This window comes from Erpetoichthys calabaricus, chromosome 9, assembly GCF_900747795.2.
Source record: "Erpetoichthys calabaricus chromosome 9, fErpCal1.3, whole genome shotgun sequence".
Classification (NCBI taxonomy): Eukaryota; Metazoa; Chordata; class Cladistia; order Polypteriformes; family Polypteridae; genus Erpetoichthys; species Erpetoichthys calabaricus.
Genome location: NC_041402.2, coordinates 106,782,874 through 106,806,680, shown reverse-complemented (window position 1 = coordinate 106,806,680; position 23,807 = coordinate 106,782,874). Strand labels below are relative to the sequence as shown.

At 38.1% G+C, this 23,807-nt stretch overlaps 1 protein-coding gene across 1 annotated transcript in view; it reads right to left on the bottom strand.

The window, feature by feature from the left end:
* The window catches only part of LOC114658035 (mixed lineage kinase domain-like protein), a 126,607-nt gene that overhangs the window by 18,616 nt on the left and 84,184 nt on the right, over positions 1–23,807 (bottom strand). The window contains exons 6-9 of the mRNA XM_051931544.1: positions 12,849–12,984; positions 11,168–11,252; positions 8,897–9,036; positions 3,745–3,794 (exon numbers count right to left, since the gene is read on the bottom strand). Of these exons, the coding sequence (XP_051787504.1) occupies positions 3,745–3,794; positions 8,897–9,036; positions 11,168–11,252; positions 12,849–12,984 (411 nt within the window). The remainder of the gene's footprint in view (positions 1–3,744; positions 3,795–8,896; positions 9,037–11,167; positions 11,253–12,848; positions 12,985–23,807) is intronic.

Below are 23,807 nucleotides of genomic sequence, written 5' to 3'. Positions count from 1 at the left end.
ACTGTGCTCCATGACAAGACAGAGATGACAGTTCCGTCTCACAATTAAAAGAATGCAAACATATCTTCCTCTTCAAAGGAGTGCGCGTCAGGAGCACAGAATGTCAGAAAGACAGAAGAAAGCAAACAAATCAATAGGGCTGTTTGGCTTTTAAGTATGCGAAGCACCGTGCAGCATGTCGCTTCACGAAGCAGCTGCACAGAAGGTAGCAACGTGAAGATAATCTTTCAGCATTTTTAGATAAGTGTCCGTATCGTCTAGGTGTGCGAACAGCCCCCCTGCTCAATCCCCCTACGTCAGGATCAGAGAAAGTCAGCGCAAGAGAGAAAAAGAGAAAAGTAAGTTGGGTTTCTTCTCAGCCATCTTCCAATAGCGTCCCTTGTATGAAATCAACTGGGCAAACCAACTGAGGAAGCATGTACCAGAAATTAAAAGACCCATTGTCCGCAGAAATCCGCGAACCAGCAAAAAATCCGCGATATATATTTAAATATGTTTACATATAAAATCCGTGATAGAGTGAAGCCGCGAAAGGCGAAGCGCGATATAGCGAGGGATCACTGTACCTATAATACAACATGCCAATATCTTTAAGCAAAGGTAATTACAAAAGATGGAGAGTAACATTCTTTGGTTTTTAAATTTTTAAATGACAATGCAAGTACGAACACAAGGGTACAAGGTCCACTGATATTAATGTAAATGGGGTTTTATTTCTTTATCTTCTAATTAGTTATACCTGCATAGCTGTCAAGGTAATGTTAACCCCCACCACACCCGCAACTTGTATTATGAATCACTTCTACTCAGTTGCTATTTTACTTAGGTACTATTTGATAATGTTTATCATGTGTCTGACACTGACAGTGAACTGGGAAAATTATCATTAAAGCTTTAAAAGTATAACTCTGCATTCTTTCCTCAGTGTGAAAGATACTGAGACACTCATTCACGCTTTCATCACTACCCGTCTAGACTATTGCAATGCTTTGTTTTATGGCTTCCCGACTGAATATATCAATAGATTACAATATGTTCATAATTCTGCTGCTCGTTTACTTTCACACACTAAAAAATCTGCTCACATCACTCCTGTCCTCTATGATTTACATTGGTTACCAGTTTCTTCAAGAATCAAATATAAAATTATCCTTCTCAACTTTAAAGCCCTTCATGGGTTAGCCCCTCATTATCTGTCGAAGCTGCTCCTTCCTTACACTTCTGCCCATGCATTACGATCATCGGACGCTAAGTTACTCACTGTAACTTAATACAGGCTAATAACTATGGGTGGCAGAGCTTTCAGAGTGATAGCCCCAAAAATTTGGAATTCTCTCTCTCTCAGCCTTTGTGAGGAAAAATCTATTATTAATTTCAAACTTCTGTTAAAAACATCTTTTCAATAAGTATTATTCTTTTTCGTGTATATAATTTCTACTGTCTTGTTAATGTGTGTATTGAATTGTAAAGTGTTCTTGAGTGTATGAAAGGCGCTAAATAAATAAAATATCCATCCATCCATTTTCCAACCTGCTGAATCTGAACACAGGGTGACGGGGGTCTGCTGGAGCCAATCCCAGCCAACACAGGGCACAAGGCAGGAATCAATCCCGGGCAGGGTGCCAACCCACCGCAGGACACACACAAACACACCCACACACCAAGCACACACTAGGGCCAATTAAGAATCGCCAGTCCAGCTAACCTGCATGTCTTTGGACTGTAGGAGGAAACCGCCCGGAGGAAACCCACGCAGACACGGGGAGAACATGCAAACTCCACGCAGGGAGGACCTGGGAAGTGAACCTGGGTCTCCTAACTGCGAGGCAGCAGTGCTACCACTGCGCCACCGTGCCGCCCTAAATAAAACATTATTATTATTATTATTATAGTGAGCATTCACACACAGAGCATAGTCTGTAAATCAGTTTTATATGAAGATGGATCTCTGTTCTGGTTTTCAGTCTCAGCATGTCTTTTCCTGTACATAAATTGCATCTGTGCCAAAAATAAAACTGGGTAAGCCAAAACTTTTTTACTTGCTAGAAATTTTTAGGTGTTTTTCAAGTTAAAATTATTTGTTAAAAATCGTGGTACATATGCGAGATGTGTCACATAAAATTGTGCTCTAAAGTGAACCTTTTATTAAAAATAAATTTAAAAAATAATTTCTCTGTTCTAGCAGCCAAGAATAAACCTTCATGGAACTCTGTGCCCATACAAGACAGAAAAAGTATAAAAATTTACCGAAAAATAATATTTTGATTTAAGAAAACATGCCTTTCACATTTATGAGGCACCCTTGTAATAATGGAAGGAAACAACAAATATTAATTTCATTATAGATATATAATGATATATATATATAGATATACAGTATATATATATATATATATATATATATATATATAGCTATATATATATATATATATATATATATATATACTGTATATATTTATATATATATATATATATTTGGTCCTGTGTTCTTAAGGGAAGTACTTGTTACTTGCTGATTTGTGTGCTTGTAGCGGCAGTTGACTTATAACAAGATACAAGGTGAGTGGCAGCATAATGAAAAAGGTAATGCAAAAAGACAAGTTCCCCTTGGGGATTTAACAAAGTATTTTTAAAAAATGAGCACATTGGAGATTTATTGTACTGTACAAAAAAACAATAAATCTGAGCTGAACTGATTACATTACATTGTAATTTTAATAAAAGTCTTACATTTTTGAAAAAGCTAAGATAATTTTGCCATGTCGCACGACCATTGCAACACATAGGAAGTCACTCTTGTCGACAATTAAAGAACTGAGCACAATGTTTTTGAGTAAGTAAATTCACTGACCCTGATGCCACTCAATCTGTAAATACATGCAGACTTCATGTACTGTAGAACTTGGCACTGTAAAGCAGGAATGACAGCCCGCTCTGCCCATTTTAAAACATTCATACTCAGCTTACTAAACTTCAACCTGATTAAACCTGGGAGAATTGGCATTACTAAAATGGCTCAAATGTGTGTGTGTGTGCTCGCCCTGGTATTGATTGTTGCCCTGCCTTGTATCCAATGCTTGCTGGGATAGGCTCTATATGGGTCACAACTCTGCTCTGGAGAAGCATGTTAGAAAGATGAATGGATGTATGTAAGCAAGGCTTAACATGTGGCAGTTAATACCGATATACTGTACTAGCTTTCTCCCATTCAATCATGGGATGCATGCTTATAAAATCTGTTCAGCTCTTGTCACTTCAATAACTGCTACGAGAGCTCAATATTCTCTCTCAGTGAAGCACATGTATGCTTTATCAATCCCACTGGAACAGCCAGTGTCTTCCTTAAAGTGAAAGAATATATGCAATCATAAGTGTGATTTTTTTTCATTCATTACTATGTAGCTGTCTACAGAGCAGAGAGAGCAAGGGTACAATGTGGAAGTTGGCAGACACGAGGCTTACAGTAAGTGTCATATATTTGAAAAGTTTTAAGGCTTTTCTATTACATATGGACACAAGGTTCTATACAGCCCCATTTAAGCTGTAAGAACAGACTTTTTTTTTTAATTCACTTCAGAGCATTGTTTTATGTGGCAAATGAATCTATGCAATGATTGTGTACAAATAACTTCAATTTAAAAAATACCAAACTCACCTTTTAATATTTTAGTTTGCCAATTGCCTTGATGAGGTGTGTAAATTTTAACAGTCTACTTGTTTGCACTTATCATGATTGATACTTACCTTGAAAAGGGATTTTTCTTGATGCTACCTCCCACATGACAATTCCAAAACTACCAATAAAAAAAGAAAAAAGTAAAGTAAGCAGTAATAATTTACACTCTATATTGTACAGTTACTGGTCAAAGTGCATGTTTCCCTGAGTATGTAATTGGTGCAGAGTTAAGAATGACACATTTCTGCACATTTTCATACACAATTTCTATTTGTTTTCTGCTTTTTTTGACTGAAAAAAACAAAACAGTAAATGTGGAAGTTGCAAATGGCTCATAATTTAATTGAATTCTTAGATGTTAAATTAAGTAGAGTGGAGACAATTCTAAAGTTCCACATTGTACTTGTGCTCAACAGCTATGGACTCATCTAAGTCACTGAGTAAGGACTCAAAAAGTAAAAAGCATGTCACTTACAAACCAGGGTAAGGCTAAACAAAAAAAACCCATAACACTAAAAGTGTTAAGAAATGGATGTCAAAAGGAATTGTTGAAGTCAAGAAAATATCTAAAGACCAAACAATATCTACTAAAACTGCTTCTTTTCTGAAGAGATATGCAATGAGAATCCATATATTTCTGCAAATGACCCATAGAAAAGCAATGTGCATAGATGACCTGCTGGTAGGAACCCTTTCAGAGGCATCAAATTCAGTGTCTAATGTATGTAAAACACTATTCATTGAAAAAGCTGCAGCGCACAATATGACAGACATTTCAGGAAGAAAAACACATACAGGACAAATTCCATTAGAACAAAGTGCTCAAGACTGAAAAAATAATTAGTGGGACATAGCATGGTCTTTTAGCATGTACTGTAGACAATGCAGACTGCTGAATGCCAAACTCGATGGCAACATCTATTTTCTTCTTCCTAGCATCAATATCTGCAATAATAATTATTTTTAAATTGTACCCCTCTGTGTCCAGAGCACAGTCGGCAATATTATACTTTGAGGTCCAGGGAGAGTGGAGTTGGGGGTCCCCCTCAGTGTCCGGAGCAATTGCTGCCTGAGTTACATAAACAGCACCCATCAGTGCCCAAAACGCATCCTTTCACTTTTATTAATGCTGCCCCTCAGGTGATTTTGCCTAATTGTCTCTTTCTTTCTTTTTTTTTTTTAAGAAAATGCTTTAGCTTTACATAAAAAGATCATGATTAAAAAATTCAAGGGAATGGAGGTCACATTCCTAAATAAAAATCGTTGAATGTATACATTTGCAAGCTCAAAATTAGACACAATCAAATGAAACAAAAAAAAAGGAGAAGATTATGGTGTGCATGAAACACACTGAAAACTGGCTGAGCAGCATAAACACAAGGGAAACTCAACAATCAGCACTTTTGCTAAAGGGTGAGCCAAAAAGTCCTGTGGTGGGTTGGCTCCCTGCCCAGGATTGGTTCCCTGCCTTGTGCCCTGTGTTGGCTGGGATTGGCTCCAGCAGACCCCCGTGACCCTGTGTTCGGATTCAGCGGGTTGGAAAATGGATGGATGGTGAGCCAAAAACCTCCAGAGCTCCGCAAGTACAGCTTAAGTCCAATTTGATTGACATTTATGCTGCCCCTAGATACGCCCACAATGGCTCCGGTTTGCATTAACCCTTCTCAAGCTCCGCACCTCTGCAAAAGTGTGACAACTGTCAAGTAAACCAAGTGACTTAAATGTGCAGTCTAGTTGGCTGTTCAAAGGAGCTCCTGACTCATAATTTTTGGGTCAAGTACAGAAGAAACTCACTGGTTTTGTTGCTTTTTTATGCAAAATGATTTTGTTATAATGAATTTTGCAGATAAAACAGACTTGTCAATAATAAGGATTTATTAACATTGGTTCTAAAGGAAAATGGCCAGGACCATAAAATAAAATATGCTAAAAAAGGATTTTGTTAAAATGGAGTTTGTTCTAATATTATTTGACCTGGATCAGGAGAACCTATCAAGTACTTAGAGAAACAAAAGGTTAAGCTTTTAGAATCTTAGGAGATATTTTAAATATATGGTGAATGACAGACAAACAAAAAATGCATCTGTCCTGCAAGAGGTTTGCAAAGAAAAGAAAGAGTGAAAAAATAACCTAAAGAAATTAATAGGAAAATCAGGAGGTTCTAATACATGTTTCTGCCAATGAAGTACTGATTGACCGACTTTCCCGATAAGCTTATTCAGGCACTGTGCTTCTTTTGAGCTCAGTTTGCTTCCCAAGGAGACCACATCATAGAACACCATACTGGCTACTACAGTATAGACTGATAGGACATTTCCAGAAGCTTGCTGCATATTTTGCTGCTGGAATATGTGAATTTCCCCCTGGGATTAATAAAGTATCTATCTATCTATCTATCTATCTATCTATCTATCTACATCAAAAGACTGGAGTCCCTTTAGCAGCTACATTGTTTATTGTTTATATGGGTCTCTAGGTACTTGTAGCTCTCCCCCCACTTTCAAGTCCTCCCCCTGGATGGTAACTGGTGTCAGAGGCTCCTGGGTATGCCTGAAATGAATACATTTCTGCCTCTTTGTCTTGTGGTAAGGCCAACAACTTGCAACTCAATATCAGCAAGACAAAGTCCACCACAACCTTCCTGTACTCAGACTCATTAATGCAACCTATGATGGAAGAGTCATCCAAAAAATTTCTGTAGATGGCAAGCACTGGTATTGTACTGGAAGTCTGTTGTGTAGAGTGTAAACAGGAAGGGATGCCAAACAGTTCCCTAAGGTGCACAAGTATTGCACACCACCATTTCTGAAACACAGTCCCTCAGCCACACAAACTGCTGTCTGTTGTTCAGGTAGTCCATGATCCAGGAGATTGGGGAGGCATCAAGATTCAAAGTGTTAAGGTTTTCCCCCAGCCAATGAGGCAGAATGGTGTTAAAAGCACTTGAAAAGTCAAAGAAAATTATCCTGACTGTGGTGCCGGCATTGTTCAATTGGAAGTAGGCTGTGTGGAGTATGCAGATGATAGGCAAACTTCAGAGGATCCAGATGTTCTGTAACCAGGGGTCCTAACTGTGTTAGGACCAGCCTCTCAAAAGTCTTCCTGATGTATGAAGTAAGAGCAACTGGTCTGAAGTTCTTGGGATCACTGGAATGCCCTTTCTTTGGCACTGGGATCTCACATGTTTTCCACAGCTGGGGAAAGGAAGAACAGGTATTGAAGGACCCCAAAGAGCTGACTGGCTCATGTTTTCAGCACCCTGGAGCTGATTCCATCTGGCCCTTAAGTGTTGTTTATGAAGAGTTTTCCCAGCTCTCCTCACTTGCATCAGTAGAGCAGAGAGTGGAGGAAGGCTATGATGTCATTATAGAGGAAAGTCGTGCAGGATGCAGATAGCAGTTGGTGTTCTGGAACTTCCTCAGCTTGCTCACAAAGGCTAGCAGCATTGAGGGGAGGGCTTATTGACAAGAATGAGTTAAACCTGTTGAAGAACTGGTTCAGTTCATTAGCTCTGTTTGTGTTCCCTTATTCTCCATGTTTTACAGCATGCTTGTAGCCATTGATAGTCCTCTGCCCATTCTATACTTTTTACATATTGTTTTATTATAACGTTTTCTCAAGTTTGTCTCTGTAGCAGGCTTTACCCTTAAAGAGCTGCTTCTTCAGTTCTGACTGCACCTGCTTTATTTCATTCTTATCTCCAGACTTTAAGTCTCTATTCTTTATATAAAGTAGGGCCTTCAAGTCTTTTTGTGGTCCATGGCTTGTTGTTGAAAAAACAGCACACTGTCTTTGTGGGGACTGTGTTACCCAAACAAAACTTTATGTAGTTTGTGATAAAGTGGCAGAGTCTGTATATGTCCTGACCGTCTGACTCACAAAGCATATCCCAGTCAGTGTTTTCAAAGGCATCATTCAGAGCCTCCTCAGCCTCAGTTGTTCATTCTGGCATGAACCTGGTGGTGGATGGCAGCTGCTGGACAATGGGATTTATATGCAGGTATGAGCAGTACCAAAGTATGGCAAATTATTAAGCACCAGATTTATATGCTGCTTTAATATTGGCATAGAACAAGTCCAGGGTCTTATTTTCTCTGGTACAGTTCAAAAACTGGTAAAAAAAAGTGAAACATGGTTAAAGTCCCCAGAAATGGTAATAAAAGCACTTGGATGGTCACTAGTGAGTTTGCTAATTACAGAACATACTGTGTCTGTTGCGATTGCGGAGACTGCTGAAGGTGGGATGTAAGCTGCCAGCACAATATCATGTGAAAACTCTCTCAGTGTATGAGCCTCTTGCGGTGGGCATACAACCTTAATATTCGGGTGGCATGACAGTGCTTTAGTAATAATGGTATCCAGGGTTGCACCATTTTTCATTCACAAAAATGGCAAGTCTGTCTCCTTTCTTCTTGTTGCTTTCATACCAGCTTCTGTCTGTCCTCACAATTTTAAATCCATTCAGTGCTACTGTAGAGTCCGGTGTTTCAGCTCTGAGCCTATTCTCTCTGAAGCACATGAGACTGCCGAGTTTGTATTTCTTTTGGCTCCTGGTGAGCCAAATCCACTTTATTCCATTTTAGAGCTCATCCATTTTATTCACCAGTGATCTTACATTTCCCATGATAATCAAAGGCAGCTAAGGTCTGTATATTCTTCTCTTATTATAAAGTTAGGCACCTGTCCCCCCCCCCAATGTTTACGCTGTAGCTCAGCTAGCAGCCCAGCAATTAGCTCCGCACTCTGGGAGACAAAGGGTGCAAGTCCAACAGCTTTGTGCGTCTTTGTGTCTAAGTGGATGAGTCCTTCCTCACATTTTTAGTTATCCAGGTTATCAAAAATTTTTTAAAAAAGCAGCAAACAACAATTAAGCCAAACATATACGGAAGCTTCTGTATCAAGTACACAGTATACATTAAAATGTTTAATTGTTTACTTCTAAATTAACTTTTTTTTGTGCTTTTTTTTAACCTAAGAGATTTGGTGAATCATGCAATTTGTCCAGTATGCCCAATTATTTGCAAGTAGACAAATATTTAGCTGTATTGAATAAAATTGTGAATTTCCCCTTGGGATTAATAATCTATCTATCTATCTATCTATCTATCTATCTATCTATCTATCTATCTATCTATCTAGCTACTAGTACATAAAATTCCATTATCTAGGCATGAGCCCCAAAACTACTATTTTGTTTCCAGGCTTAGTGTGGGTTCTTACCTGTAAATCTCACAGGACCGGTTGTAACGCCAATTGGCATTCTCCAGTTGCTGTGGAGAACTGTAGTATAGGGTAGTGGACTTTTTGGTTTTGCTCTTCATCAAGGAGGTCTGTGTTGCAGCTAGCTCAAATCCTCCTAGCTAGACATAAAATGAAAGAGTTTGATGGATTAACCATAATGATCTAACTTGAATGCCATCTTTAAACTTTTCTTGCTTATGTATTAGCACAGAGTGACTATTCTTCACCGTTCAAACATCAGAGATTCAATGAAACCAACATGGGAAATTTGGGATCTAATGTAAACAGTGTTTGAGTGTTACTCTAAGTAATCTCTCTTTCATCAATTGTACAGGAACATATGGGAGAATGTGTCTTACTTAGTAATTTGTCAGTTGTATATTGGGAAGGCTGACGTTCACAAACAAAAGGCAGAAGTAAATTCAACCTGTGTCATTTTATTGGTTTATTATGCAAACTCTGAAAAGTCAAATCTAAACTGGCCACAATGCAAGCAAGTGGGTTTGTGTAGATCCATGTACACCTTGGCACTCTGTCCAAAGGTGCTTCCTGCCTTGTAGTCTCGTGGAAGCAGAGATGTATTCTCAAATGAGAATACGTGTATGGGGACAACCCATTAAAAAGTTCATAAGGAATAGCAGCAAAATCCTTCACTGCAAAGGCAATAACCACATGGCTTTTTCCTAAAAACACCTGACCACAGTGTCTCCAGTTTGTGAAATTTAAACCACCTGGACTTTTAGGAGAAAGCAAAAGAAACGGAACAAATCACCTGACTGACAGAATAAAAAACTAAAATTGCTATTACCATTTCTGGAGCTCAGTAGCACAAGGAAACTGAAGCTAAATGATTAATATGCAAATTGTAACAAGCATGGTGATAGAAAAGGCAGACACACACAGGCCACCACAGCTACTTGGCTCCATACATTGGATACATGCTTCTTTCTACTATAATATCTTCCTATCATATTGACTACTACATCACTATATGGCATAACAGCATCAAACAGAATATATATGAGCATTACCGTCTATGGATATACTGTACAACATAATAAAATGCATCGGTTATATTTTGACATGGCATGTTCGAACTTCCATTTAGACAGTAATGTTAACTCCCTTTGGTTACTTGTTTAGTCGTGGACAGAGGGTGGGTGCTGTGCAGACACATCTATGCATTACATCTATGCATTCCTGGTGTTAAGAAAGATTTTGAGTACTGATATCTGCATCTGCTGTGGCTCTTCGTTACTTTACAGTGTCTGAATTCTTGTTCCCCTGTCCCCAACCCATATCTGGTTAACAGTTCTGCAGTTGGATCACATGCGAAAAGGGAGGCAAATTAGGAAAAAGGTCACGAGCCTCTGAATTTTAATACAGCACTAAATATGTACAACATTCTGGGCTTGTAAACTGAAATATGCTATATAATAATAAACCTAATATTTTTCTCAAGAGAAAAACATTGACTTCATGGTCATGCCTCTTTACACACATCATTTGGCTAACATACCCCTCCAGAAAACTTTAATATACAAAAAAATATTAAATGGGAAAGGTACATTTTTTATTATTATTAAATCCAGTTATAGTCTGACCTTATGACTTTAGGATAGCAAGAGGACTGGGAAAATAATATGACTATGTAAAAATTGCTTGATTATGTACTCTATTATCAGATTTAGTGGGTCGTGTTTCAGGGATATTTGTAAATGGATTAGTGTTGGCCTAGCTGCAACTCTTTTCCATGTCTTGTAAGACATTATTGTAAGTGCCACAATACGTCAAATTGTCCTGTCAGGGACAGCATCTGTGAATGATGGAAGAACTAATGAGAAAAACAAGAACCATTAGAAAACAATAATGAACCTGTACATTCTACCATCCCCCAGATGCCATTGCAATATCCAAAGGTGTATCTTTTAGGTATGTTGCTTGACCATCAATATACTGTACTATAATAAAAATAATCTAAAATTAAATCAAAAAAGTTGGGCACTACATTTAGAAAGCAGGTTTTATTCTGCTAGCTTAGAACTGAAAGATTTCCCCACTCACTTTCACTAATATAGCTATTTCTGTTTGTTCTAAAAAAGCCCAATCCAGACAAGTACTATTTATCTCCATTATTTGTAAAATACTACAAAAAGTAGTTCTAAAGCTGCAAATAGTCAGCAAATAATCAAACAAACAATGCAAAAATAATTATAAAAAAATTACATTATGTTAAAAGGAATTTCTTACCTTAATTCTATATCCAGAGTCTACCAGGAACTTGCTACTAGTAATACAGCCATGTACTTTGAACTTCTCCTCTGTCTGATGTAGCCTGTATTACAGAAAACTTAATTAAGAAAGGATTTAATGTATTTTGATACCTAAAAGTTAATCATTGATGTTCTGAACTTGAACTCACTATGCACCAATACCTAACCTAATGACATCAAAAGCAGCATAGGCTTCTACTCTAGCTGGAGTAGCAGTCCTTCACAAGGCATACTCACATGCAATCTCATGCATACTCAGGCAAAGACAGTTTAGAGTTACCAGTGAACCTAACCAGCACATAATTGGTAATGGGAGAAAACTGAGTACCCATAAGAAAACCAACACAGAGAAAATACATGATACAAATACAGGACTTAAGAGCTATGATATGTCAACACTATCTCATACATCAACATGCCATAAGAACAACAAACAAACAGTGGGTTTTCAAGAAAAAATGAAATCTTTACTTTGCCTGTTCATAGTTTAGTCATGACATTTATAGTGACCGAGAATCTGCATTAAACAAAATTAAAAAAAAAAAACTTTATAAAGCATTAACAGGTGTTTTAAACAATAAAGTTACTGAATTTTATTACATATTATAATTTTGTTTAAAAATTTTGAAAAAGGATTTCCTTCTGTAAGAAAACTACAATTCTGTAGCAGTCTTTCAAATTTACATATGTTTGTATTATATCTACCTCCATTAATGTACAGTGTTTTAAATCTCTTTTTATTCATCAGTAACATTATAAATTACAGTTTTAAGGAACAACCTTTACTTTTTCCCGTGGATCAGAGTCTTTAAGACTGAATAGTGTTGTCGTTTCCACTGACTTTAATAAGTGTAATAAACTTTCTGTTGCTAAGAAAAACTTCATGTAGTTTTAACTGTAATGAATGGTACCTACCTTTTTTCAGATGATCCAACTAAAAATGTTTCAGTAGCTACAGAAATAGTCTTACTAATGCCTAGATCCTTTTAATATCCTTGGAGTCTACTCCAGCATATTAGACTTGTCCTTTAGGAATCCTTATTCTGTTGGTTTTAATTACCTCCATGAATTAGCAGATCACCACTCTAATGACCTGGAGGGCACATGTAGTGAACTGTGATATAGAAAATAGGAGGAACAAGTACAAGATAGAGATAAATCCCTAAAGAGTTACAGACTCCAAACAGAAATCTATGACTTTTTCAGTCATACCTGGACTTAACCAAAATAAACAGGGACAAGGAATACTCTAGAAAATCTGTTTAAGCATTTCAGTTTCTAATTTGTACTGGTCAACTATATGCATCTTTTTGAGAAAACAATACTTCTAAGGAGAGATTGATTTTTAGGTTTATTTTATACATTTCTTGTGTTTTGCAAATAAAACAATTATTTTGATACATTCTGTATTTACATGGCTGTGTCTCTCAAGCAGAGTGGCACCCAAGATCCCTGTAATCATGATCTTCTTCTTTTCAGTTAAACATAAGCAATCCCATAGCTGGGCACCAATACAGTACATGTAAGTATGCCTGTGTCTCTTTTACATTTCCTTATAACATTCCTGGTCAAGCTATAAAAGTCAAAGAGTAATCATGACTGACATTTCCTCGCTGCAAGACAGAAAATTGATTCATACTATAGGATTCCTCTTTCACCTGTAAAGTCCCCGAGCAGCTTCTAAGCACATCCAAACCTTTCTGGTCCAGGGAAGTTTGTGTTTGCCATCCAAGACTTCTCGCAGGCTGCCAAACTCACAGAATTCCATGACAATAAGAAAGTCAGGTCTTTTGCCTGAGAGACAATGAAATAATTATTGATGGGATTTTATACATTTAAAATAGTCAATAGGGATGAGAAAAGAATGTCTTTCCTATCATATCTGAACTATATTAAAACCAAGCAAGACTATCAACTAATAGGAATTTGAAATCTAAAGAATAATTTATTGTTTTGTTTTTTTTAAGTATCCCTTTCACACAGTCATTTTGTAATATTACAAAATGAGTAAAAAAAATATCACAATGAAAAAACTATGCTATTTGTTTTTATAACAAGTTAAAAAGCATTGGTAGTTTTGACACCAACTGTACATGCATCAATCTAGAATTTAAATGAAAGCACATATTTATGCTGCAAATGGTACACATACCCCTCTGATATCTTAAGTCAGGAAGCACTCCTGGTACTAATCAAGTCCCACAAACCTTTGAAAACTATTCCTTCAACAAAGACTATGTGAGTTACAAATGCAACTTAAAAAATATAATTATTATGGAAAAAAGGATATTACCATATAATTTGGTTTGGTGATAGGCAGCATAGAAGTGGAGTGGTCAGTGCTGTTGACTGATGAATCTGGTGTCCTGGGTTCAAAACCTGTGCCTGGACATTGTTTGTGTGCAGTGTGCATGTTGTGTCAGTACATGCATATGTTTTCCTCCAGCAACCCCAAAGATTTGTAGATTTAAATTGGCTCTCTGTGAGTGCAAGCACATGGATGTAATGCAACAAACTGGCAGGTTTTCCAGGGTTGTTTCCTACTTAGAGTCCATAGACACCTGTCTCTATGTCTGTGAAATAAACTATTCATGTTTGAGAGTATATGTATAAATATATGTTAAGCAGGTCATATTTTAAAAAAAATGAACAAGGTGCAGAGGCTGTCAGTGTGGTATACCAGTAACAATCTTTTACTGAACACCCGCAAAACTAAAGAGTTGGTCATTGACTTCAAGAGGCATAGAGCAAAGCTAGCTCCTCCATAAAACAACAGGTACCTAGAGGATAGGGTCACCTCCTTCAAGTTCCAGGGAACTTGCATCTCTGAGGACCTGTCCTGGACAGAAAACACTGCAACTGCACTTCCTGAGACTTCTCCAGAAAGTAGAACTGAAGTGGAAGCTGCTGTTGACCTTCTACCACTCAACCAAAAATCAATGCCTGCTCACTGCCCTCTGTAAAAGATATCCCTAGTGCCCAATGCCTCCGTAGTGCCAGGAAAAATCATTAAAAAACCGTTCCATCCTCGCTATCTGGTAGGCTGTACAGGAGCATTAAAAGCAGAGTAAAAAGACTTGCTGATAGCTTTTATCCTTGGACCTCTGCATTTTAAACTCTTAAAAACTAATACAACTGTTATATTTTTTTTATTTCCAATATGTGTAGATGTGCATGTGTTTTTAAATTATTTGTGGTCGTTGTTTGATTAAAAGTCAAGACGGAGGTAAAGAATTTAGGGGTAAATGTTGACTGTAACCTGAATTTTAAATCACATATTAATCAGATCACTAGGACAGCATTTTTTCACTTAAGAAACATAGCAAAAGTTAGACCTCTTATATCACTGAAAGATGCTGAGAAATTAGTTCACACTTTTGTTTTCAGTCGACTAGATTACTGTAACGCACTCCTCTCAGGACTACCCAAAAAAGACATAAATCGTTTGCAACTAGTGCAGAATGCAGCTGCTAGAATCCTAACTAGGAAAAGAAAATCCGAGTACATTTCTCCAGTTTTGATGTCACTACACTGGTTACCTGTGTCATTCAGAATTGACTTTAAAATACTGCTTATGGTTTACAAAGCCTTTAATAATTTCGCTCCTTCTTATATATCGGAATGTCTGACACCTTATATTCCAAATCGTAACCTTAGATCTTCAAATGAGTATCTGCTTAGAATTCCAAGAGCTAAACTTAAAAGAAGTGGTGAAACGGCCTTCTGCTGTTATGCACCTAAAATCTGGAATAGCCTGCCAATAGGAATTCGCCAGGCTAATACAGTGGCGCACTTTTAAAAACTGCTAAAAACACATTACTTTAACATGGCTTTCTCATAACTTCATTTTAGTTTAATCCTGATGCTCTGTATATTCAATTAATTATCATAACTATTCATGGTGGCTCTAGAATCCGTACTAACCCCAACTTTCTCTTCTGTTTCTTTTCCCGGTTTTTTGTGGTGGCGACCTGCACCACCACCACCTAATCAAAGCACCATGATGTTCCTACATTGATGGATTAAAAGCCAGAATTCTACATGACCATCATCATCAAGTCCTTCCATGAGAACCCTAAATACAAAGAGGACTGTTCATTTATGTTACGTAGAATGGCCAGAGGGGGCTGGGCGGTCTCATGATCTGGAACCCCTGCAGATTTTATTTTTTTTCTCCAACCGCCTGGAGTTTTTTTGTTTTTTCTGTCCTCCCCGACCATCGGACCTTACTCTTATTCTATGTTAATGAGTGTTGTCTTATTTTAATTCTTACTTTGTCTTTTTTTTCCTCTTTTCTTCATCATGTAAAGCACTTTGAGCTACATTATTTGTATGAAAATGTGCTATATAAATAAATGTTGTTGTTGTTGTTTGTGGCACTTGCACTGTTTACAGGTATAGCTTAAAATATCATCAATGTATATAATCAAATAATATGTTAGTAAAAAATACAAGGATAACTTCAGAGGTTCAGGAAAGACTCAGGTTATCCTCTTTAATAAAACCCCTGTGTGCGTCCAGTGTCCGTGCGTGTGTCTTCTGGTGAAGTGCGCATGTGCGGGGCATGGTGCGATACTTCAAAGGCCGCCTGACGCGTCACACAAGACAGAGAGGGCGGGACCTATAAAATATCGCGTGGCTGATCCAATTGGATTTCGGTAAATGAGGTAAGACCTAAAACAGAAAACACGAAAAACCCAATCGGGTACTGAGACGCGGAGACCAGCTTCCCCATTGTTCTGAGGATGTCAGATTTGTGATTAAGAAGCTTGGCCCGGTATAGTGTAAAGTGTCAGTCGTTGAAGGGGTTTTCCTAAATATACGAATTTTCATGATATTACAATACGATGACTTTTAAAAGTAGATTTATTTTCGCACACATTACATCAGTTGCTGGGGAGAATCTGCTGATTGATCACTATTGTGACAGAAAATTAAACGCATATTACGGACAGCAAAGCCAGTATTACTGTTAGAGAAAATTACAGGCATTTTGCGGAAAAAATTTAATGAGGTAAAAGGTCCCTTGCCATTTAATATAGACTGTTCCTACTAATGTTTATGGACTACTGTTCTAGCACCCATTATTGTAACAGGCATAATGTCTAGTCTATAATAATGTTCCTTAAAACTATTTCTGCCTCACCAATGAACAGTTAAGATGTCTAAATTGATTCATATATTTTCTGATGAGGAGAAGGAGAAGAACCATAGGAAGGGAGAAACCAATGTTGGATGGAATGCCATCACAGATTTAACTATGCTCTTTTAAACCTGACAATTTGGAGTCAAAATCCTGAACTATGGAAGGAAACCCAAGTCATTAAGAAAGAAAAAAACTGTCAAAAAATAAAATGTGTTTTTAGTGAAGTCTAATATTAAGTATGAGCACAGATTTAATATAAACAGTAATAATGAAGTCATATTTAAAATAGATTACAAAACAAAAAATAATGCAATATATTCAAATGTACATAAATTGAGTTTAATAATCTATATCCAATAAAGTAAACATATGTAAACATAGCAGGTGGAGAAAAATTAAAAAATGAGAAACTTATACCTGTTGTTTAAGGGTTCATGTCAGAAACCTGGATAGTATCAGCAATGTAAATTAGAAAGGAATTTTGTTCTCTTTTTGCTTTATAACCTACTTTAAATATACAGTATGACATTATTATTACAGTTTATGTTAAATCCCTTCTTATACCTATGGAAACACAGAGACCCCAGAGGAAACCAATGTAAACATGAGAATCACATGCAAAATCCACCTAAAAAGAAATCAAATTAGTGCTAGATGGCCGTGTGTGAATGTGTGCAAGTCTGTGAGTCACTTACAGTCCAGTGCAGGATACAAACTTCTTGACATAGAGAGTGAATAACACCTGAGTTAGCTAGCAGTCAAAGGATGGTCCAATAATCTCTTTGAGAATTTGGCTATAACTGCTTATCTTAGAATATCCTTTAACCTGAACCATAATATAGTGGAATATATAAGGCAGTCAATGTGCCAGCATTGGAGACTGGTGAGAAGTGGACTACTGGCTGAAGAAAGAAATTCGCCACACTGAAAATGGAAATTAACGTGGCTGCATGGAACATTTGAACCACACACCACGTTGGTCAGAAGGAAATTATCGTGCGAGAGTTAGCCAAGTGTAAAGTATCGTTTGCGGCATTATCTGAACCGAGACTTACTGGATCTGGAACAGTTAGCATCCAACCACCAGCCATTGATGAAAAAATGATGCTCTTTTACTCTGATGGTGAGAAACAGGCATTGGATTTGGGGTGGACAATCAAGCTGCTAATAGTGTAATCACCTAACAACCAATATCAGATTACCTGGAAGTCCTCACTATCAGCAGCACCATCAAGAGCCACATCATCTCTGCCTACGGACAAACCAAGACCAGCAAAGACCCAGCCAAGGACGCCTTCTACAGCCAGCTTCAACATACGCTGCACTCGATCCTGCAGACTGAGGTGACCATTCTGGCTGGAGATTTCAGTCCCCATATCAGCGCGGATAGGTCTGGTTGGGAGACAATGTTGGGCAAATCCGGCCATGGAGAAATTAACGACAATGGCCCGAGCCGTCTATCATTTGCTGCATCTGTTGTAGGCAGTGAACCATCATTGTATTCATTGACTTCAAGTCACCTTTTGACTATGTTCATTGCTCTGCCCTGTGGAGATCACTAAATATTGATCATGTGTCTCAAAATGTCATCACACTTCTCCAAACAACATAATACTGTATGGCTCAACCAGACAGGATTGCATCCGAAATGAACTATCTAAAGATTTTACCATACAGACTGGAGTCCGCCAAGGGGATGTAGCTTCTCCACTGCTTTTTAACATCATAATCGATGTCATCATGAGAAAAGCATTCCAGGACAGACATGGAGTACAATATGATGAGGACCACTATGTGACGGACCTCATGTTTGCCAACCATAGAGCCTTTTTCACAGACAACGATGTCATGGCCATGAACATTCTCTACGATATCAGCCACATCACCCAGTTGTACGGCTTGAAAATCAATACGGACAAGACCAAGGTGCAGACAGTAGAAGGATGGCAGGTCATTGTCAAACCACAGCATGTCCAGACTGAGCAGGTGCAGGACTTCAAATACCTAGGGTTGCTGGTCCAGGAGAAGAAATTGGCATCCACAGCAGAACTGGACAAGCAACATCGTCGTTCACCTCCCTGAAACGGTGCTTGTGTAAGAGAACCAACATCTCCATGAAGACCAAATTTTGTCTTTTCTGGACACTGATTCTGTCACTCCTCCTTTCTGGATCAGAAACATTGACTTTGCTCAAAGTGGATTTGAATAAACTTGAGGTATTACAAGTGCGATGTCTGTGACAGATCCTGGGAGTCCCACTTCGTGATCGCATCACCAATGAAACCATTTGAGCAAGATGTCAAAAGCAACCAACCTGGCAGTTCCAGTGTGGATTCTAAGTTCTGTGTAGGCAGCCTTGCTGTTTAACAGAGACTTTATCTAACCTAGAAATATTTTCAGGCTTGGTAAGTTGGAAGTACTCCCTGCATGGACTTTAAAAGGAAAATTATGTGCCCAAGCACGACAATTCAGAGCTAATGGGAACTCAACTAGTCGGAGAAGCATGTGGAAGGGTTGCATGTCAAAGAGAATGCACGCTAAGGAGATGCCTTCAGATCACCTGCTGTCTTTCTGCTGCTGCCGAGCTGCATGGTCTGCTTGTCGCACTGCGTGTCGATCATTTAAAAGCCTGTACAGCAGCTGTCCTTTTGCCACTTCGTGTCTCTGCTGTTCTCATTGTGAATGGAGGCAGGGTGGCTGAACTCACACAATCGAAAAGCGGTTGGATCACTTGCTGCTGCTGGCGAGCTGCGTGTTCTGCTTATCGCTTGTCGTTGCTTTAAGAGCTGGGAGTACATGAAATGTGTCTACCAAAAGCATTCCAACAACTGCTAGGTTAGATGTCTGTGAACTTGCGTTAAATGTTGTCTCACTGCCTTGTCTCACGTGACGTTAAAGTGTCTCTCACGGGACATCAAATTGTCTTCTGAGAAGTTCACGTCTCGTCTTCCTCTCAAGATTTCTTTTTATAATAGAGAGACATATACATGCATATATATCTTCTTATATAATACGCTACCGTTGCCACCCATTTGTCTGTCCAGGATTTTAAATCACCTGTAGCTGGCAAACTGTTTGACCTATTGACCTGAAATATGGTACACATATACTATATGATGTCTACTATCCGCTTTTGGGGTGATGACTGACCTCCAAGGTTATTCCTCTTTTTATTTTTATTTTATTTTATTGTAGAATTAACTCCTGGCAGCGGCCAGCAGGGCGGCCGTGTGGCACATGTGTATGGGTGCCGTTCTCATGCCCTACTACCTTCACCGTCACTTCTACTACCGCTTCATATCTTAAATCATTCTTGAGGCAGAATGAAGACTTAAGTGCCAGCTTAAGTGAAAAATTAAGGAAAACACACTAAGTAATTGCAACACAAACACTGACTTAATCAGTTTTAACGCGAAAAGATGCTGACAAAAGAAGAGAAGAAGCGGGCTGCTAGGGTGGAGAAAAGAGCTGCTCAGGAAGCAGCAAGTACATCAACCTCTGAGCAAACAAATGCTAAACGTGCAGAGAAAAAGGATGAAAACTAGGAACGCTCAAGTCAAGTGTATTCATTGCACGTTATCATGCAGTGCACCGTTACTGGTATGTGTATATATATTCATACACACACACACACACACACACACACACAGACATGTGTATACACATACAGTCATATGAAAAAGTTTGGGAACCCCTCTTAATTCTCTGGATTTTTGTTTATCATTGGCTGAACTTTCAAAGTAGCAACTTCCTTTTAATATATGACATGCCTTATGGAAATAGTAGTATTTCAGCAGTGGCATTAAGTTTATTGGATTAACAGAAAATATGCAATATGCATCATAACAAAATTAGACAGGTGCATAAATTTGGGCACCCCAACAGAGATATTACATCAATACTTAGTTGAGCCTCCTTTTGCAAATATAACAGCCTCTAGACACCTCCTATAGCCTTTGATGAGTGTCTGGATTCTGAATCGAGGTACTTTTGACCATTCTTCCATACAAAATCTCTCCAGTTCAGTTAAATTTGATGGCTGCCGAGCATGGACAGCCTGCTTCAAATCATCCCATAGATTTTCAATGATATTCAAGTCAGGGGACTGTGACAGCCATTCCAGAACATTGTACTTTTCTCCCTCTGCATGAATGCCTTTGTAGATTTCAAACTGTGTTTTGGGTCATTGTGCGTAACTTCAACTTTGTGACTGATCCTTGAACATTATCCTGAAGAATATGTTGATACTGAGTTGAATTCATCCGACCCTCGACTTTAACAAGGGCCCGAGTCCCTGAACTAGCCACACAGCATGATGGAACCTCCACCAAATTTGACAGTAGGTAGTAGGTGTTTTTCTTGGAATGCAGTGTTCTTCTTCAGCCACGCAAAGCACTTTTTGTTATGACCAAATAACAAAATTTTTGTCTCATCAGTCCAAAGTACATTGTTCCAAAATTAATCTGGCTTGCCTAAATGAGCATTTGCATACAACAAGCGACTCGGTTTGTGGCGTGAGAGCAAAAAGGGCTTCTTTCTCATCACCCTGCCATACAGATGTTCTTTGTGCAAATTGCGCTGAATTGTAGAACGATGTACAGATACACCATCTGCAGCAAGATTTTCTTGCAAGTCTTTGGAGGTGATCTGTGGGTTGTCTGTAACCATTCTCACAATCCTGTGCATATGCCGCTCCTGTATTTTTCTAGGCTTGCCAAACCTGGCTTTAACAGCAAATGTGCCTGTGGCCTTCCATTTCCTGATTATATTCTTTACAGTTGAAACTGACAGTTTAAACCTCTGAGACAGCTTTTTGTAGCCTTCCCCTAAACCAGGGGTCTGCAACCTTCACTATCAAAAGAGCCATTTTGCTCCCTCTTCCTCCAAAGAAAAATAGTCTGGAGCCGCAAAACATAACACAGCTTATAAACTTTTAAAAGTTTTAATCTTTTTTTAGATTTTACATGTTACAACCACGGAATACAACAAACAGAAGTGCAGTGTGCATGTGTAGGCCTACTTTGAAATAAATTTAACTGAACTCTGCAGGCCTATTTGGGTCCTTCCTATACCTGTATAAAATTAAAATAAAAACTAGACCACTTTAATATAAATAAAACATTTAGCTGTAGCTTAGCAGCTTTAAAAAAGTAAACATAAAATTCCATTTCAGTGTGCTCTCATCCTCTTCAGGTTTCCCTCTCAGCCAGCAATCAACTGAAGCACCTGAACATACAAAAAAACCTACATCTGCTCCGGGTCTGAAATGAATGTGTTTTTTTTTTTTTTTTTTAAAATATTAGCCTATTAAATGCTATTGTTCTCACCTGTTTAATGTGACTTCTGTTTTTGAAGTTCGCTGCAGATCATCTCTAGCACTTTGAGCTACTTTTTGTATGAAAATGTGCTATACAAATAAATGTTGTTGTTGTTCTATGTCGGGGCTATACGATGTGACTTTGACCTTCACACAGGACTGCAGGCTCATGTGTGAGGTGGGAGAGATATTTGGACTTTATGAAGTTCATTCTTGAGAAAACTTGCTCACATAAATATGTTGAGCCAAAGATGGACAGGACTCCAAATGCATATTTTTTCATGTTCATATATGTTTCGGGAATGGCACTCCATGTATTGAAAACAAGTTTGTCGGGTTTGGGGAGGTTTTCAATATCAGTCCATTTGTGCTCTTTAGCGAGAGTAGCCTTCTGACGGGCGACTTCTTCAAGATCCGCTGTCAGGCATTTGAACTTGGACACCCATAAATCTTTATCCGCTATGCGGCCAGTTCAATTTCTAGATCGGGCTTACTTACTCCTGTGAATGCGGATGTATTCAGCAGGGATGGGTCGATGTCCAGGGAAGGAGAGAGTGTTTTTTTTCTTTCTGAACTCACTGAATCTTTCTCTAAATACAGCTTGCATTGCAATAATTGTACGGTGGAAATAATCACAATTTATGTGAATGTTCACTGCTTTGAACTCTCTCAGGGAGGGGAAGTGAGAGAGTGTACCTTTCTGTACATCTCTGGCAAACACTGTCATCATGCGCTCAAACACCAAAACATTTAAAGTCAGAGAATAGATGCTCTGATATTTTTATGAACGATTCTTTCATGTATTCTCCGTCTGTGAACGGCTTACCCCCTCCTTACGATCTCTTGAGCTGCCACAAAACTAGCAGCTGTAGTTGATTGTGGAGAAGTGATCCACTTTTTGAAAGTATGTTTGCTCTGTTCAGCTTTCCGTTGCAGTTCCGAAATTGCTCTCTTTCGCTCATCTTCACTTGGGTATTTTTCAGTGAATGCTGAGTGCTTGTTTCGAAAATGTCTTTCAACGTTACATTTTTTGTTGTTCAATAATTTATCGCCACATATTAAGCACACCGGTAAGCCAGCGTCGTTGGCGGTGAAGGCAAATGCTTCTGTCCACGCAGAATTAAACTCTCTGTTCTCTTCTGGGATTTTTCATTTTTGGGATTTATTCATGGTTAGTGTAGGGGTCGCACACTCCAGAAGCCACCTGCAGGTAAAGGCGAGGGCTATAGACGTAGATGTGACGCATATTTTAGTTGACAAATTATAAATAAAAATAAAAATTAGATGTTAAAGTGTATAACAGTAGTAGTAGTAAATAAGCATTATATATATTACATATATTATATACAAATTAAATTAAGAAATTGCCGTTATTCATTTTCATGTTTTTTTTTTTTTTTTGTCAAGGCCAAAAGGAGCCATTACAAGGAGGCTGAAGAGCCGCATGCGGCTCCAGAGCCGCGGGTTGCCGACCCCTGCCCTAAACCATGACACTGAACAATCTTTGTTTTCAGATCTTTGGAGAGTTGCTTTGAGGATCCCATGCTGTCACTCTTCAGAGGAGAGTCAAAGGGAAGAACAACTTGCAATTGACCACCTTAAATACCTTTTCTCATGATTGGACACACCTGTCTATGAAGTTCAAGGCTTAACAAGCAAATCCAACCAATTTGGTGTTGCAAGTAATCAGTATTGAGCAGTTACATGCATTCAAATCCCACATTTGTGCACAGCCAGTTTTTCACATTTGATTTAATTTCATACAACTAAATACTGCTTCACTAAAAATCTTTGTCTGGAAAACACCCCAGTACTCAGATGCTCCTAGGAAATGAAATACGACTGTTATCTTTTTTGTTGAAAGTAGAGTAAATTATTATGCAGGCTGAGAGGGGTTCCTAAACTATATATATATATATATATATATATATATATATATATGTGTGTGTGTGTGTGTGTGTATTTGTATGTGCATATACAATATATATATATATGTGTGTGTTTATAAATATATGTGTGTGTATGTATATATAGAGTATACTGCATATATATGTGTGTGTATGTGTATATATATATGCATATATACACATACACACATACACAAACAAATACACACACACATTATATATATATATATATATATATATATATATA